General features: G+C 34.4%; 2 protein-coding genes and 1 long non-coding RNA gene across 5 annotated transcripts in view; 1 reads left to right on the forward strand and 2 right to left on the reverse strand.

The window, feature by feature from the left end:
• The window catches only part of LOC120624799 (glutathione synthetase-like), a 49,775-nt gene extending 38,680 nt beyond the window's left edge, over window positions 1–11,095 (reverse strand). The window contains exons 1-4 of one of the 3 annotated variants that reach the window (XM_039891566.1): window positions 10,756–11,095; window positions 5,503–5,598; window positions 4,486–4,602; window positions 2,030–2,179 (exon numbers count right to left, since the gene is read on the reverse strand). In XM_039891566.1, coding sequence (XP_039747500.1) covers window positions 2,030–2,179; window positions 4,486–4,602; window positions 5,503–5,598; window positions 10,756–10,902 — 510 coding nt within the window. In that variant the 5' untranslated portion in view covers window positions 10,903–11,095. Of the gene's footprint in view, window positions 1–2,009; window positions 2,180–4,485; window positions 4,603–5,502; window positions 5,599–10,755 lie in introns of all 3 variants that reach the window. The other 2 variants (XM_039891549.1, XM_039891558.1) reach the window with 2 other exon arrangements.
• Window positions 11,096–11,867: 772 nt separating this feature from the next.
• On the reverse strand, window positions 11,868–13,196 carry LOC120631920. The gene is made up of 3 exons (XR_005659070.1): window positions 13,083–13,196; window positions 12,713–12,791; window positions 11,868–12,618 (listed from the first exon to the last, which is right to left on the reverse strand). It is a non-coding gene; the product is annotated as an uncharacterized LOC120631920 (long non-coding RNA).
• A 1,792-nt stretch (window positions 13,197–14,988) lies between these two features.
• Window positions 14,989–17,539, forward strand: LOC120631843. Its single transcript, XM_039901533.1, has 2 exons — window positions 14,989–15,377; window positions 15,480–17,539. Exons 1-2 carry the CDS (start codon window positions 15,326–15,328, stop codon window positions 17,429–17,431), a joined length of 2,004 nt encoding a protein of 667 aa, XP_039757467.1. The 5' UTR covers window positions 14,989–15,325; the 3' UTR covers window positions 17,432–17,539.
• The last annotated feature ends 36 nt before the right edge of the window (window positions 17,540–17,575 follow it).

Genomic DNA, 17,575 nt, shown 5'->3' on the forward strand with positions numbered 1-17,575 from the left:
TCGCATTTGGCGCTTGAAATGGGGACAAATGGTAAGCTGCCTTTGTTATAGGGATAGCCTGCCCAATTGATGTCAATTATTGTGATTACAATATTGGACATCATAATTGAAGGAACAGATTTCATATCCATAACATTTAAGATGTGTCGTAAGTTAAAGCTCGGCCGTTGAAAGAATGCATCCTGACAGGTCGTAATTACCTGGACGACATAACTTTGAAGTGTCGTTAAATTAAAAAAAAATACCTGTTTCCAGCATTTTATCAAATGTTTGATTTCATGATGATAATCATAGTTAGATAACTATGATGATAATCATAGTTAGATATTTAGATAACTATGATTACCATTTAAATGTTCAATATAATAACCAATTTTGCGTCAAATATAAGAAAACAATTTTTACATAAAAATTAAATAAAAACCAAAGTAGGTTTTTTCTATGCCTATATTAAACATATTTCTAATATTATTGACACTCTTGTTTCTAAATTATAATACTTATTTTAACTTATTTTGGAAACTTTAAGGTATATAGAAAATCTATAATTTTTAAATGAATAATAATCGTTGTTAGGTAAGAAATAATTTTTGTATATGATCAACTGGACAGACGTATTCTATCAGCGGCCGGGCATCAAAAAGGACATTTTAGCGCAGTTTAGATTTCAATTTAATTAATTTTAGAGAATCAGGACCCTAATTATGACTTTTTAATAAAGCAAATTAAATATCTCTATTATACTATGGAAACTTACGGGAGTCTTTATTATCATTAAGTAATAAAAGTAAAGCTGGATTAGCTTTAAGTCGGCTTTTTTCCAATACTTATGAATTGGGCTCTAATTAAAAATCTGGTCCCCATTTCTAGGCCTACAATTATAGGACCTGCGACGAGTGCTGGCATACACATAGTTAAACGCGTAAACGTAGTGAGAAACCATTTTTATGCATCAGAAACCGTTCGGCACGCAAACACGCATATGATACAGTAGAGTATATACTATTTATGTATGCGTGTACATGTACACAGGACGCTATGCTGCGTCGTCTCTCTTGTTTGCGTAATACGTCACGAGCATGTCGAGGTCCTTGGTGACAGAGCTTTAATTGCACCCATAAGTTTTTCCCCTATCCAAAATTGCTACAGAAATTTTCAGTCCAAAAAAGTTGGGCAGGCTTTGCAGAATTACAATGAAACCTTAAGCAAAATTTTCTATAAGCGGCAACACCAAACAAATCACTAGAGTGTAATTTATATTATTGAAAGTGATAAGATGCATAGATGTTTCCAATTCTTGGGTTTCTTTTTTTATCACACCATCCCTACATAAGCGAAACATATGTTTATTAAAACCCGTTGCCATTTTATTATGTTTACAAAACCGTAATTCGTTTTTATAACGCATGCACCTGATCAATTCACCATGATACAATTCTAGGCACGATAGCGTTGTGAAGTCAACATCTCCTAAAGGTATCGGAGCGAAAAGTGTGTGGAGAGTGTACCTTAGAGGATATTCGTGGTGTTGCGTATAAATGACATAAATTACACCGTTCAGATTTATCTGATTGTTGCGGAAAAGAGCAAAGTCAGCTTAACGTTCATTTAACATGATTTGGTCACCTCTAGAAACATCATATATTTCCGCAAGGCAAAAAGGTCAAAGAAAAATACCTAGCTTTACAAAAGCTGCCATTTTTGAAGAGTGTGATTTAGTGTAAAATACTTATGTGAAAAACAATGTCCATGAACGCTTCTGGGTCCGCTCAATGACACCTTATCCTTTACATTAAAACTACGTGCGAAATGATATATACAACAGTCCATATTTTCTTTGCTTTTCTCTCAATAACCTTGAATTTCTAACTACGTGCAAAATGCGTTGTGACGTCAACACTTACAACTGCACATAAGAACTGACAAGTATGAAGTCACAAGACAGTTACGTGTGTTTAAGCCAACTCCCGTCGCGAGACCATGACCCCTGAATGCTCCGTGGTGGCTACCTCTGTATTTCCCTGGACACGGGCCCCAGGTGGCCGAAGCCGGACGCTATACTGTTGATCTCCACTTGCTTCCAGGAACAATAAGGAGTGTGTTTCGCACACTGGTTCTCTGTGTGCGGGCATCTCGATTCCAGCATGATGTCCGATCTCAGCATCCCTAGCGAGATCGGCTGGGCCGGACAGATTTCATATATTTTATGACTCAACAATCCTGCATAAACTCGCATATAGGCAGGCACAACTTTGCGAAAGTCCATGATACACAATTTACATTAAACTTAATTTGCTATAATCCGCGAAAATTAACCCAGCTACAACCAGAGCCCCAATTATGATACTGACAATGATCGAGTACTAATGAAAAAACGTTTAATATTACCAAAATATTATGTGCAGCATAGATTAAAATTTGTTAGCCATCAGCAGCTAGTTCTTGTTTCTTAAATAATTCAAACAGAGCGATAAGAAAACATAACTTTAATAAGCACCTAAGATTCTTGCTTATCGCTTGCCTAGTGTGTACTAACGGAAATATTAACCAAAAATTGTTAGTTTTATTTAATGTTTTATAATTATGTAGTAATTGATCGACGACTGAGTCACAATAACGATTGGAGCCCTGACCATTTAAAAAACGTATAATTTAAGAGATCAACTTGTATCGGCGCGGTGTATATTTACTATTACAGATTTTATAAATAGGGTTTTAAAGATATGCTGGTTATGAATACACCATACAGATAATCTGCTTGCGGATTGTAACTAATTAAGCTTATGTTTTGTGTTTTTTACAGAAATCGGTGTACATTCTTCTTTAATGCAAAAGGCTCACGTTTGAAGATGATCATGTTTGATGAAAAGCAATGATTAAATCCAACATATTATGCAGGGAATGCTTTTAAAAAAAATGAATTTATCTTGGCCTGAAGTCGCCATGTTATATACGTAGCAGGAAATTTCTGAACGGCGCTTCGTATCAGGAATTAACATATTATAATACTTTTGCATTACTAAACATAAACGTAAAGATAAATCTTCCAGGAAGGGCAGAGTACCACAGTCTTAAGCTAAAAACATAACTGAGGAATAAATGAGACGGATATCTTATACAAAAATTACTGACGAAACGTCAAATAACCTTGTTAACAAACGATCTACGACGAGTAATTGAAAAATCGACACTTATTTTAATAAAACATGCAATATAAGCAATAATGATTCTTGCAGATCCCTTTTCTGGACCTTTTCTGTTCCCTTACAGATACATGCTCGATGACTACGCTTCATATCGTCGTATACCATACCATGTATCTAATGTTTAGCTTGAATCAATCCCGCAATTTATTTCTAAGCTAACTAACTAACGAAAAATAAATCTAAAAGAACGCGTTCGTTCAAGCCGTTCGTTGAAGGTTGAAATATCCTAAATTGGCTGAATATTGCTACTAAGTTACCCGGATTCCTCGGTACGGAACAATAGTCGACAATAACATATTAACGATGTACTTCACCGACGTTCAACAGGATAAACTGGTTCACAATGCTTTTTAGCGTTAAGGACACCTTTTGTACAATTGTAAAATTAACTGCTTTTACAAAAAGGTTTATTAAGAAAAGATAAGAAAGCTAAAAAAACATCGGACGATGGAGAGAGTGCTACGCTCGAAGTACCTTCACGTGATTAAAACATATGAACGCTCGAGCTTAACAAAATTTTAGTTCCTGGCGGTGTGTCACTCATTTTAATTTCGCTCGAGCATCTAGGCAAACTTTAATTATTGGAAATGATACAATGATTTTCGGCACTCAAATATTTCTTGCCGTATAGACGAAATTTCCGAAATAAAAAACAAAACGTTTCTCTTGTTGAATCTATCGAAATAGAAATTTCCACATTATGACCAATATTTTCTACAATTAATTATCAAATGTGCATGCAATATAATTTAAATGTCCGTTCTGAGCGTTAACATTAAATAATTGCTGTTCCAATTTAAGAGCTAACGAAGTGTATTATATTGTAAAAATCTGGAATTTCTGTTACACTTTACATTATTAGAGCCACCCTCTCTATTACTTTTACTATTTTTTTAATAGATAAGAAGTAGGAAAACATTTCTTAGGTCCAAATCGTATAGTATCTTCACAAAACACAGATAAAGAAATTTAGGTAAAATTAAGTGATTTGAAGGAAGTTAGAAAGTTAATTCACCGGTACCATTCCTGTCTTCACCCCATAACTAAATTAGATCACAGTATATAGTAATTTATTGTAAAATACGCAAGAGCTGAAAGCGACGAAATTTGTAGTACTGACGGTAGAACTACAACAAGAGACAATCCAAGTCTCTGCCAGATGTTTGCTATCAACTTTAAACACCTATAAAAAAGCCATTTTAAATAGAATCCAACCTAAAATTTCGTACATACTGGTTTCAATGAAAACTGTAAAAATTGCGGGTAAAAAATCATTTACCTGAGCCATTCCTTCGTCTCTAACTTTGACCCATATGTCGAATAGGCTCGCTGTGAACTCGTCAACTTGTAGTGCATTCTGTAGAGTGCGTGTCAAAAATTCGTCATCATGTGCCACCTAAAAGGTAAAAGGAGGTATTTTAATGACCGTATTCAATGCTTAACTATGTTCTACTCATTGGATTGAAGTTATTCTTCTTTCGGCGACTTATGATCAGATATGAGCGGATATAAGTTGCTCTTACTACATATAATACATAAGTTACTACCACTAGAATCTAAGTTGGTAAATTATTTAAGACAAAATAATCTACAGAACAACAATCATATTTTTATTTATTTACTACCAAAATAAAACTAAACTAACATAAAAACAGGCAGGAAATGTAAAAGGTCAGCTTTTTGTTTTTTTTTTTAATCTTTATTTATTTTGGGACTTTAATCCAACACGGTATAATGCCAGCTTCATCATCCCTAAAGTAGCTTATGTAAAAAAAAAAACTTAATTATTACAATAATACCTACTATGAGAGAAATGTAACAGATACAATCTGTTATTGCTGCCTACGCAAAAATATCTCAACAACAGACCTGAAACCTTCTGTTGTCGGTTGAGAGAGAAGGCTCGTTGAAGCACCTACGTCAAATCTGTTGATGTTATACTTCCGAATAACATCTAGTAGCTACAAATTGTATCTGCTTCATTCCACCAGTACATGCTGGACATCATCTATCTTACTACTTATATCACAGTCGGCAGAATTAGCTTTTTTCATAAGAAATGTAAACTTATTAGATGAATAATGTCCAGAACGCCACCTATGAGCTAATACTATATATTTTCTACCTAATCTAACATTAGCAAACCAAGGAAAACGCGGAGGTTGGTATAAAACTATTCAATGTCAACCTCCTAGATCAATTCTCCAAATAGTCCAAATACCCTTTTCTCTACAAGGTCAGCTTATTCTGGAAGAGATTTTTACAGAATCCTTTTATAGTAGGAAAAATAATTTACCTTGTGCATCAGTTCATTCAATATGGGTTGTAATTCCACTGCTTTGTTAAACTCTGTCTGAGGGAACGGAGATGGAAGTAGAACAAATGGAGCAATCTGAAACAATATTAAGACTTCTTATCTAATTTGTTATCTAATAAAGCAAATTAAGTGTATATTATGAAATATTGCAAGACAAGGGGTATTCAATTCAAGCCACATAGCTGAAACAGTTTGTTGTTACTAACTCCAGTGTTTAATTTATGTTTTCAAACATATTTCTAATTTACAGAGCTCTTGATTCCATGGGTATAGGCTAACAAGCCCACTACTCCCTGGTTTGTGGCTTTTCTTCCCAAGTTCTCTTTTCTGTAGTGATAGTATGTGTAAACTTTAATTTTATTATTGAACATCAATGTTATTCATATACGTTCAGTGTTTATACACACACCGGCATATTTAGCGAAACACAAAAAAAGGTTTGATATCAGTATCATATAAGGTTGCTGGCTGGTTTATACGTCATTTAATTTAAAAAGAAATATTTTCAAATTAAGAAAACTACTGAACATCACATTTTATGCAATTGTTTTAATTTTATTCAAATACACCTTAACTGGAGCGAACTTCAAGTATTTCTTCCTTCTGAGTTTGATTTAAAATTTCCTTGTAACTGTTTTTTGTTAGAAGCAGTGCGGGGTGTAACCGTAAGTGAGAGTACGGTACGAAGAAGGTTCGAAGAAGCTGGTTTGGGTTCATTTGTGCCCGCCAAAGCTCAGGAACATCGACTTTGGAACGCAGACCAATGGAGTAAGGTAAGGTATTGTTTATTGGTTATTGAATTCCAACTACAAATTTTTACAGGTATTTTCTCATGCTTTTGTGTTTTTTATAACCCTTATTCATTATGAAAATTAAGCTTAATTTGCTAGTCAGCGAAAAGTAGGATATCTGTATGGTGTAATTTATAATTACTTCAATCCTTATACTCCAAACCAAACAGATCCCCGGCAATGCACCCTCTACGCACGTTTCGCTCCAGAACCGGAGCATCCTCAGGAGATGTTGACTTTACAATGAACAATTGTTAAGTTATAGTAAAAGTGGGAGAGACGCCATGTGAGGTGAAACGCCATATCAATTTTTAATTTCCCATAGACGCTTCCTTGGCGACGTGTCAGTTTATGTTCAATAACGCTCGAGTGTAACGTGTGTTTGACGAAAAGATTATTTCATCGCGTGATTTTTTCGAAGAAAATATTGAGCGATTTTGATGAGTGTTAAATGTGAAAAAAGACGCCGTAAGGTAATATTTGGTTTTATTAATTTCGTTTATTTTCACTTATTTTAATTACATTTCGCCATGTAACTAAATACCTTTCGTATTTTATACTACATGGCACCCCTCCCATAAAATGAGGAGAGATGCCAACTTTTTCGAAACAGTATGTGTAGGATATTTTCTTTCTTACTAACTACCTATTTTTATTGGTTATAGAATTGCAAGAAATACGTGAGGAAGCATACAGTGGGAAGAGGGCAGTGGACTAAGGAAAACTTAATTCTGGCCATGGAAAAATAGAAAAATGGTGAAATATCGAAAAATAAAGCTCAAAGACTATGGAATACCGATTCGCACGTTGAGCAGACGTCTCAAGACTGGTGATAACAAAAAGGCTGGACTAGGTACTCAAGGTATTTATTAAACTCTTGTTGTTAACTAATTTTATTAAATGTTCCAACATCACTTGGTACAGAGAACGAAAAAAGATCTTATGTCAAACGTCTAGCTAACGCTGGTTTTTCGGATAGAATATTCGGTCCCTTGCCTATAAATTTGCTGAGAAACTTGGAATCCAGCATACATTTTCTAAAGAAAAAGAGAAGGCTGGCCAACATTTGCTCACTTCTTATTCTAGAAAGAAACAAAGATATCTCAGTTCGTCAAGTATCTGTTGCAAGAGCTCAGGGAATGAACAGAGAAGAAGTAGGTGCATTTCTTAAGCTATTTGAAGAACAAATGGTGAAGCATGATTTGACTAACAGACCTGAAAATATTTTTAATGTTGATGAAACCGGGATCCAGCTTATAAATACACCTGAAAAGGTATTAACAGCCACCAGTGTTAATAATGAAAGGAGTCAATAAAAAAGCCCAATTTTCTGATGGCTTGCCAAATGAGTCATGTAGTAGTCATTGCCATCCTACATTAATTCTAAATCATTTTTGGGTTGGTTCAAGGAATATTTTTTACCAAGAAAACCAAAGACAGGGAAAACACTTGATTTTAGATGGTCATAATTCTCATTCCAATTCAAGATCTAGTCATACAACACAAGCCCTTCAACCTCTTGATCGCAGTTTTTTCAAACCCCTGAAAACCTTTTATAATCATGCATGGATGTTGAGAAACAAAAATAGAAGCATGGGGAAAAGCTGCAACTGTAGGAAACGCGACATCAGGTTTCAAAGCTTGTGGAATATTTTCACTCAATCCCAGTGCAATTCCAGATAATTGTTATGCCATTCTTTATGAGTTAATTTCCAACCCAAAACAGCACAGAAAACAGATAATTAGAATGTTAGTCGGTTGGAGATAGGAAGGTTCTTACATATATATTTACAACTTAATATTATTACACTTAACATATTTACATAGGAATCTACAGAATGGGCTAAACACAGACATTAACAGACACTCAACATTTAGAGGACGAGGAACTTGGGCTGGGAGAACATCATAGAGGGGATGAAGGAGTTTAGGGCAAGAGAAGAGGATATGGGAGACAGTGCCTTCTTCCAAGCCACATTCACATATGGCGTGATCCCTTATTCTAATCTTATTCAGGTGAACAGGCGTGCAGGCATGCCAAGGCGTAAACGGCATATTGTAGATGTAACCCACCTATCAGCATATTTACAAGAGAAGAACCATGGACGTCTAGGGATATCAGTTTGGACAGAAGCGTAATATTTACCTTTAACCGATTTGGACTCATTCCAAAGTGACTTCCAGGATCTGATAAGATATGTTTTTGCCAGTGCGCTGAGATCCTGAGAACTGTTTTTGAAATGCTCCAGGGAGCCCAAATGAACAGCTGATTTAGCACATAAGTCAGCAGTTTCATTACCCGTGATGCCAGAGTGCCCTGGTATCCAGACTAATAATAGAGCTAATCCATTTAGTACAGAGCCTCCCTGATCCTTAGAGCAAAAGGGAATCTAGACTTACTCCGGAATGGGTTTTCCTTAATGGAGTATAAACCGCTAAGAGAGTCTGTAAAAATAACAGTTTGTTTTATGTTATGGGATCGGACAAATAAGATTGCCTCCAGCAAAGCAACAGCCTCCCCTGTAAATACCGAAGACTCTGGAGGACACTTAAATTGCAGAGCAATTCTAAACCTGGGAACCCAGCAGGCTGCACCAACATAGCTTTCCGGGGAAAACTTTGATGCATGAGTGTAAATAAGGAGGTGGTTTGGCCAATTTTGACAAACTATGTTATTAAACTTTACAAAAGAAACGTTACAAGTGAACCAAAGAGAAAACCAAAAAGAGGTTTTCTTTTAAAAAAACAGGATGGCACACAAAAAGATGTATGCAAAATATTCTTTCTTACCACGCTAGGATATTTAAAAACAAATGACATGGTAGACATCAAAAGACCCCGAAAATTGATCGAGATTTACTTTCCCAACATGTTAAATTATTCAACCCTATCGAGCACCACTAAAAATTTTACAAAGGTACACACCAAAAGTACACAAAGGCCCGAGAGCTTCATGCAGCACATAAAGAAAAATCCTAAACTAAGTCCCAAATATTCTACAGTGCCAACCTAGAAAAAATCATTATGCTACCAAGGCTAGATATGTTCATAGCTGCAATTTTCTGCCAGCGCCTTATAGCATATAATCAAACCTTCGCACCACTTGGCAAGATAACAGCAGAAATTAAACCTCTAACAGTAATCTGGCATGATGGAATTGCAGGCAAAGAAGCAAGATGCCATATTTCCTCATTCAAAAATTAATAGCTGTGGTAATAAGCGACAAAAACTTCTTAAAATAACGTCAAATCACTAAAAATAAGAATACCAGTAACTGTACCATTTCTATCTGATTTTATAACTGTTTCACTTTTTTTTCACAAAATCTTAATAAATGACAAAAATACGTCAGTTTTTCTAAAATTTAAAACGTTGAATAAGTCGATAAGTGTGGAATAGCAACAGCTTAATTATTTTAAACTTTAAATGTATGATTAAGTTGGCATTGAAAGGGGGTGTTGAAAGTCAATGCTCACTTTACATAGAATGGTACTTTACATGATCTATGGTACCTAGGTGCTAGACCCTTAAACTAATGTTAATGTGTGTGTTATAAATGTACTCATATAACACTGTGAACCTCAGTGTTATACAAGTACATTTGTAACAGATAAAAATAAAACTAATTAAAACATTAAGTCTTTCAATTCAAGTCCCAACAGATATTTAGAGTTATTATCTTGTTTCAAATATTCAAAAATTCTAAATTCTTTTATTTCAAGTAGGTCTAACATGTATAAGCACTTTTGAAACATCAAGTCTGTCCGTTTGTAGTGACTCTACTGCTGGTTAGAAAGGCAGAATCTACCCAGAAGAAACCCAGAGACAATGAAAAACATTCATGCTCATCACACAAACATTTTCCAGTAGTGGGAATCAAACCCATAGCCTTGGGCTCAGAAAGCAGGGTTGCTGCAAACTGCGCCAATCGGCCATCATTTTACCATTATTGTAAGATGTTGGTTATAACTACATTTGTGAACTTAAAACTAAAGCTAGGAGGGTTCCAAACAGGCACTGGCCAAAACTGGATCTTTTTTTTGTTTTATACCATCTCACAGTCAATTAATATTATGATACAGTAATTCACACCCAAGCTTTTTTACTTTTGAAATATTATACTTACTTTCAAGAGGCTTTATTTTAAGGAAACTGTGATAGCCCAACTTCACTTTTGGGGGCCAAGTTCTAATCCCAGCATGCACCTCTAACTTTTCTAAGTTGTGTGAGTTTTAAGTAATTGAAATATCACTTGCTTCCAGTGGAGGGAAACATTGTAAGAAAACCTGCATGCCTGAGAACATTATGTAGAACTCTACATAATGTGCCCTGTAGTGGAACGGTAATGGGTTGACAAAGCAGCTTTTGCTGTTGCGCCTAATTCTATGCTTTGAATATTTCCTATATTTGTGAAATGATTAATTAAGATACAAAAGCTCACCTGAATGGCATCTTTCGTGAAGTGTTTCCTGTCCCTCATACCAACGCCATGCATCAAAGCCCAATCCTTGGCCTTCTCGATTACGGTCACTAATAACTTGTGCTCCACCGGCAAAGGGATACACGATGTAAGGCGACCTTGAGTCATTCTTCTAACTTTGCATGTAAACCACGTGCAAACACGAATTTCGATCGCTAAACGTAGGAAAATTATTGTGAAATTAGTTAACTGGCGGTTTGTTTATTTATATAGGTGATTTCTAAATTGATAATGCTTTTTGCTGAGTTGCTTAAAAGTTGAGTAACTTTTAGAAATCGACAATGAATGTGAGTTGTTTTGTTTTGAAATTGACAAGGAATAAGAATCCATAGAGCAAAATTTTATTTCTTAAATTTTACGCATAGGGAACAGGCAAAGGTTTATCGTAAAGCCATGTCTTCAGTGTTTAATATTCATATATTTGATTGTAAGCTATAGTATAATAGAGGTCAGTGATTGTAAAGTACAAAGCCATGTTCATGGAAGCTTGTACAAAAATATTTATTATTTTAACATTTACTCTATGGACAATGATCAATCTATAAATATCTTCTTCTTCTTCTTCTTTGGGTTAATGGCTTTTTGTCATGCCTGCACGGCAGTTTACTTCGTAGACAGAGAAGTAAATAGACGAATGGTTGGCGTGCCGCTTGTGAGACAGAGCATATTTGAGAAGTGTTGCCATAATTTTTTTTTACCCCGATTCTAAGGTCCCAGATTTCAGGTCTTCTACCACTTATAGTTTGTTGGTATTTGTTTATTACTATTTGTTCCATACAAAATGTAGGCATTTTTTTCATTAGAAGCAGCTGAACTTAGAAACATATCCTAAAGGAACTGCATAATAATTTTTAATGTTCCGTTATTAACTTAATTGTAAAAAGGGAACAGTTTATGGAATAACATTAGTACGTTGGTCTGTGAAGCAATTTGTCAGTTTTTATGAGAAAGGATTCCGGGTCGTGATTAGTTGGAATAGGGAAACATAAATACTGAAAAAAATAAAACAACGTTATAATGGTAAAAATATAACAATAATCATTTATTTGTATATATACTTTTGTAAACACCTGTATTTTGTTACTATTAACAAAAATTGTTTTGCTGTTTTACTGGCATTTAAATGGTTTCTTTACAATCATAAAATTGAAGTGTAATAATAACAATTTAACAAGTACACCACACAAGAGAGAAGCATAATGTAGGTTTCGCATCAATCAGCTCAATTCAGAAGAATCTATATATCGCGGACGGCTATAGAAAAATGTGAGCAAACGAAGTCGCGTTTTTTCGAACCACTAGTTTTAATTAAAGATAACCGAGGGTTCATGAATGTAAAAAAATGTATTTTGGCAGGCAATTTGTTAAAGATTATCAAGGATACCATTGTTAACAAAAAAAATAATAATTCGTAAATTAATAACAGACTTCTTTGTTTACTGCCCCTTAAAGAGTATAAGTTTAGTATTGATATTTCTGATTTTATCCTCCGGTGCAAATTTTTGTGGGATGGTGAATGCGGATTTCAAAATACCGCGCCGTTATTGCTTTGATCAACAAGATCCGGTGATTACCAGAAAAGTCTGGTTATTAAAATGGTCTTTGGTAAACACAGATTGGCAAATTTTCAAAGTCGAAGATATAAGTTTCAGCATTATATTTTGTTCTGCGATAAATGCTATTTTCCAAATTTGCCACTTCCTTTAATAATCTTCTACTTTTTTCCCGAAGAGCTCGCAGTTTTTTAAGCCTATCTGCTGACTGTTGTCTGGTTCTTTGCAACTTTCTTAGCATCGTTCGCGGTGTGAGTGATGGTGACTTTCTCTAAAAACAGTCGCCAAATTATTGAATATAATAGGTATTAAGTTGTGAAAGTTAAATATGTATATAATAATTAAATTAGAACAGCAGAACTCACCATGGTAGGTTCATTTCATTGGGGACTTTTATGTGTATATACTTTTAGTTGTAGTCAACATGGCCTCCGATTGTATAGCCTGAAATAACAACAACCATGTAATGAACCGTACCGTATAGGTATTTTCACGTAAGGAGACCTGCGACGATCGATTAGCGCCATAGATAATTTTTACAATTGCATGCAAATGAGTGCGATTTTACTCAGTTAATAAACATTAAACTTAAGTATTATATAAAGTAAAATAATGGGCTAATAACTACGTAAGTTCTATAAATCGTTCTCTGCGCAGTAAGACCACAGGTCTTTTTACGTGAAAAGAGTTGTACACTTATAACGGATCAAACAAATTAATCTAAGGAGTACTTACAAAAGACTGAATATTTGTATTTGAACTGGATTGAGCAAAGTTGTCGTCAATTACCATATGTTCTATAACTTGTGAACTTTCAACTGAAGTAGGTATTATAGTGTTAATTTTGAATGCCTAAAAATAAAAAAATACAAACAATTCAGTAATATTAAATTCAAAAATCAAAAGTAAAATTCAAACGGCCTTATATAAGCACTTTTGAAACGTCAAGTATGTCTGTTTGTAATTACTCTACCACCGGTTCGGAAGGCAGATTCTACCGAGAAGCCGACCAGGAACTCAGCAGTTGCTCTTTTGCAACATCATTTTACAATTTAACAATCATTGTTCTATCTTGTGTGAGATGAAAGCGGAGCGGCTTGCTTCCAGGCAACTTTGTCGTTAACATTATAAATCTATATACATACAAACTAAAAAATATTTGATAGTAATAATATTTATTTTTTATAACTTTTGCAATGCCTATCCTTAAGTTTCTTATAACTCTTACTGGATATTTTCTTCATTTTGTATCATCTGCATACCCTGTGCATACCCTCTATGCACGCCAATGCTTTTAGCATTAAGTACTCTGTTACATCCTAACTAATTTTATAATTGCGAAAAAGTTAATTTTTGTCCTTTCTTCTTCTTTCTTTCTAATAAACAAAAAGTGTCATAATTATATCATACAGCATATCTCCATACAATGAAAATTATTCACTGACCAGTGTTGGAACAGCGTTAGGATACAGAACCTAGCTTGTTAGCTTGTTCTTTTTAATGACCAAAGTTGATTCAACCCATAGCATCAATAAATTATGGTCCGTAGGAAAACTGTAACAAAATATTTTAAACATAATTTTAAATTATAGTTGGGAGATTCGTTTCTCCGCAGAGTATAGTTTTAAGTTTAACATTCTGTACATGAAAATGGTCAAAGCTTCGATGGATTCCGAAATATTTCGGGGAGTATAAAAAATTAGGTTTAGACTTTACAACGTAGTGCTTGCATATTTGAAGGAGTCAACAAGTTTTTTTTTTACAGTTCCACCAAATACATTTTTTCTCTAATACATCAACATCGTATCATACATCCATGGAATTAAATTTATGATTATTGACACATGAAACTTGAAATTCTATAATTTTAATAAATTAAACGGAAAATACGGAAATTTACGTTCTCTATCACTTTTACATCCTAAAACACTGCACCGAGCCATGTTTTCGCAGAAATTCTTTACGGAAGCTGGTTATTAACAATGTCAAATTAGTTAGGTCTGTATTTTTGTGCTCACAATCCGTTTATCTCGAATTTTATACTAATAAAAGTATCTCATACTAATAAAACGCTGGATAACTGTCAAAGTTGTTTCGCAAAGTGCTTTGCTAATCCATGAAAAAACCGGCACGCGGTATGTGACAAAAGACCCTATCTACTAACCCTATATCTCGTTTATTTACAAGACGTATACATAAGTTGTTCTCTTACTTGTGTGAATGCGACGGATGCTATCCATTTGTCTATTTACTTCTCTGTCTACGGTTTACTTAATCAAGGATCTGTTAATGACATACACAGACAACTTCTTCTTTTCGTATTTATGAGAAAGCAGAAAGTCCCAACTCGCATAGCCACTACATTTTTTTCGCTCGGATGTTAGGTGCTGCCAGAAAACTTATGTCCTTATTTTTAAGGTTAAAAAGAATTGTCGAATGTTTTATGAAATAAATATAAAATATTATACAGAACCTAATTATAAGATAAGGTATCTGAGATGGAGAAAATAAAACAAAAATACTTGTGTTTTTTACAAGTATTAAAAATAAAACAAAATTCATTTATTTTGAGTAGGCTTACTTCATAAGCACCTCAGAAACGTCAATTCTGTATGTTTGTGGTCGAGTCACCGCTATACCATATGAGGCCATGAGAGCCAGAGTGGCCTAACTGTCATTTTTTCAATACTGATTTTAATTCAAAAAACTGCTCTAAACGGCAAAAGTCATAGCGCCACAGTGGCCTAAAATTAGTTCAATATTGTTTTCATAGATGGAATTAGTATTACTACCACAGCCTATCAGAAATTTTAAAAGTTTGGTAGCGCTATAGTGGCCTAAATGAGTTAGGCCATTTTTGCACTATGGCAATACTAATTAAATTGACATTTCTTTGACGTTAGGCCAAACTGTCATAGTTTGCCGCGTGATTGTTTTTAATGTTGAACGAAGGTTTTTCTTGCAATTAATGGCTTAAAATGGATAACATGGAAGCTGGAACCTCTAGTAACATAGAAAACACAATGCAAGGTAAGCAAAACATGATTTTGATAAGAAAAATTGTCAGTCAATTGAGTGTTGTAACTAATTTTGTCAGTCTACTATTTCGTAAGCAAATTACTTTACTTTCAGATATCTTCGGAGTGGATGAGGAAGACCCATATCAAGATTCAGGCTCTGAGTATTTACCATCCAGATCGCCATCGCCAACTCCCTTGGATCTAATTGATATTTTAGAAGATAACCACTCTCAAAACAACCAAGACCCTCAAAACGACCAAGAGCAACGGAAGCCAAGAAAGCGAGTTCGACAGCCACATAAGTGGAAAAAGAATATACGCAAGGCAAAACGCGCGAGAGGTGAGGAATATGTGAATGCAAAAGGCAAAACTGTACCTTCGAAAAATATAAACACAGATATACCATGTAGATGTGGACTAAAATGCCACGATAAAGTTGGTGCTGCACAGCAAAAAGCACTCTTCGATAGGTTTTATGCCATGGAAAGTTTTACTTTGCAGTCATCTTACTTATTTTCATTGGTAAAAGTGTTACCTAAAAAAAGATGCTCTTTTCTCACTGATCGCCGACAAACTGAGTCTAGACGCTCCAATACCCGAGTATATACTATTCCAAATTCCGATGGTTTGTATACTACGGTATGTAAAGAATTCTTTAAAAAAGTTTTTGCAGTATCTGATGGAAGAATATCCAGAGTTTTAAAAACAAAATTGTCCATTCCTACACCACCTATTGATAGAAGAGGAAAGCATGTTCCTGTCAATAAGACATCTGAAGAAAAAGTTCAAAAAGTAAAAACATTTATTGATAAATTTCCTAAGTATGAATCACACTACACACTACACAAGAGTATGAACAGAAGGTTCTTAGCTCCAGATCTAAGTTTACCAAAAATGTATTCCATGTACTGTGATAATATTTCTGAGTCAGAAAAGGTATCCGATTTTATGTTCCGGAAAATATTTAATGAACAATTTAATTTATCATTCCATGCACCTGTATCCGATTCATGCAAGAAATGTGACAATTTGAAGATTAAGATAGATGCAGCTCATTCACTAGAAGAAAAGTACCAGCTTGAGTTACAAAAAAAGTTACACCTCTCAAAAGCTGACAGTGCGAAAGATAATTACAAGAAAGATAAAAACCTTGCTAAAGAAGACTTAGATGTCACTGTCATTGTATTCGACCTAATGAAAACATTGCCTACTCCAGTAGTGTCAACGGGAGTGTGTTATTATAAAAGGCAGCTGTGGACGTATGTACTAGGTATACATGATGCTGCAAATGACAACGCAACAATGTGTGTATGGGATGAGACTGTAGCCTCTAGAGGACCACAGGAGATAGGCTCTTGTTTATTGCGATACATTAAAGAAAATGTTAAGACCAAAAGGTTAATTTTATATTCTGACCAATGTGGTGGCCAAAATCGCAATATAAAAATGGCCACTCTTTGTCAATATATTATTAGTCATCCAGACTATGTTGTGGAAAATATTGACCATAAATTTTTTGTAAGCGGTCATTCTTATTTGGCGTGTGATCAGGACTTTGGCTTAATAGAAAAAAAGAAAAAATATTTTCAGAATATTTTCGTACCTGATGATTGGATTGAAGTAATAAAGACTGCAAGAAAGAAAAAACCCTTTCAAATTATAAAAATGGCCAAAGAAGATTTCTATTCAACCAAAAAATTGGAGAATAATATAACCAATCGAAAAGTCACTGCAGAGAAATCAAAAGTAAAGTGGCTAAATATTCAGTGGCTCCTGTACCACAAGAACTACCCATTCACAATATTTTTTAAATATTCAAATAATGAAGAGGTCCTGTTTGAAAGTGTGGACTTGAAAAAAAGAAATTCTATTGCCATAGCTAATTTACAGCTTGATCTTTTGTATCCATTGGGTAGACAAATAAGTGTGGAGAAAAAAAAGGATTTGGTGGAACTTCTTCAATACATTCCCCCGGTACTTCATGATTTTTATAATAATATTAAGGATAGTGCTTCGGTAGGTAATGATTTGCATGTGGAAGATGAAGTAATAGATAGTGATTGATGCTTATAAGGAAGGTTTATTAATGTAAGGATACTTTTATTATAATAAATACTTTGGACTAACTGCTTATTTTTTTAAATTAATCTTAAACCCCAAATGCCAGAGTGGCCTATCTATAAAAAATAATAATAATAATGGTACCTA

Source organism: Pararge aegeria, chromosome 1, assembly GCF_905163445.1.
Source record: "Pararge aegeria chromosome 1, ilParAegt1.1, whole genome shotgun sequence".
NCBI classification, from domain to species: domain Eukaryota; kingdom Metazoa; phylum Arthropoda; class Insecta; order Lepidoptera; family Nymphalidae; genus Pararge; species Pararge aegeria.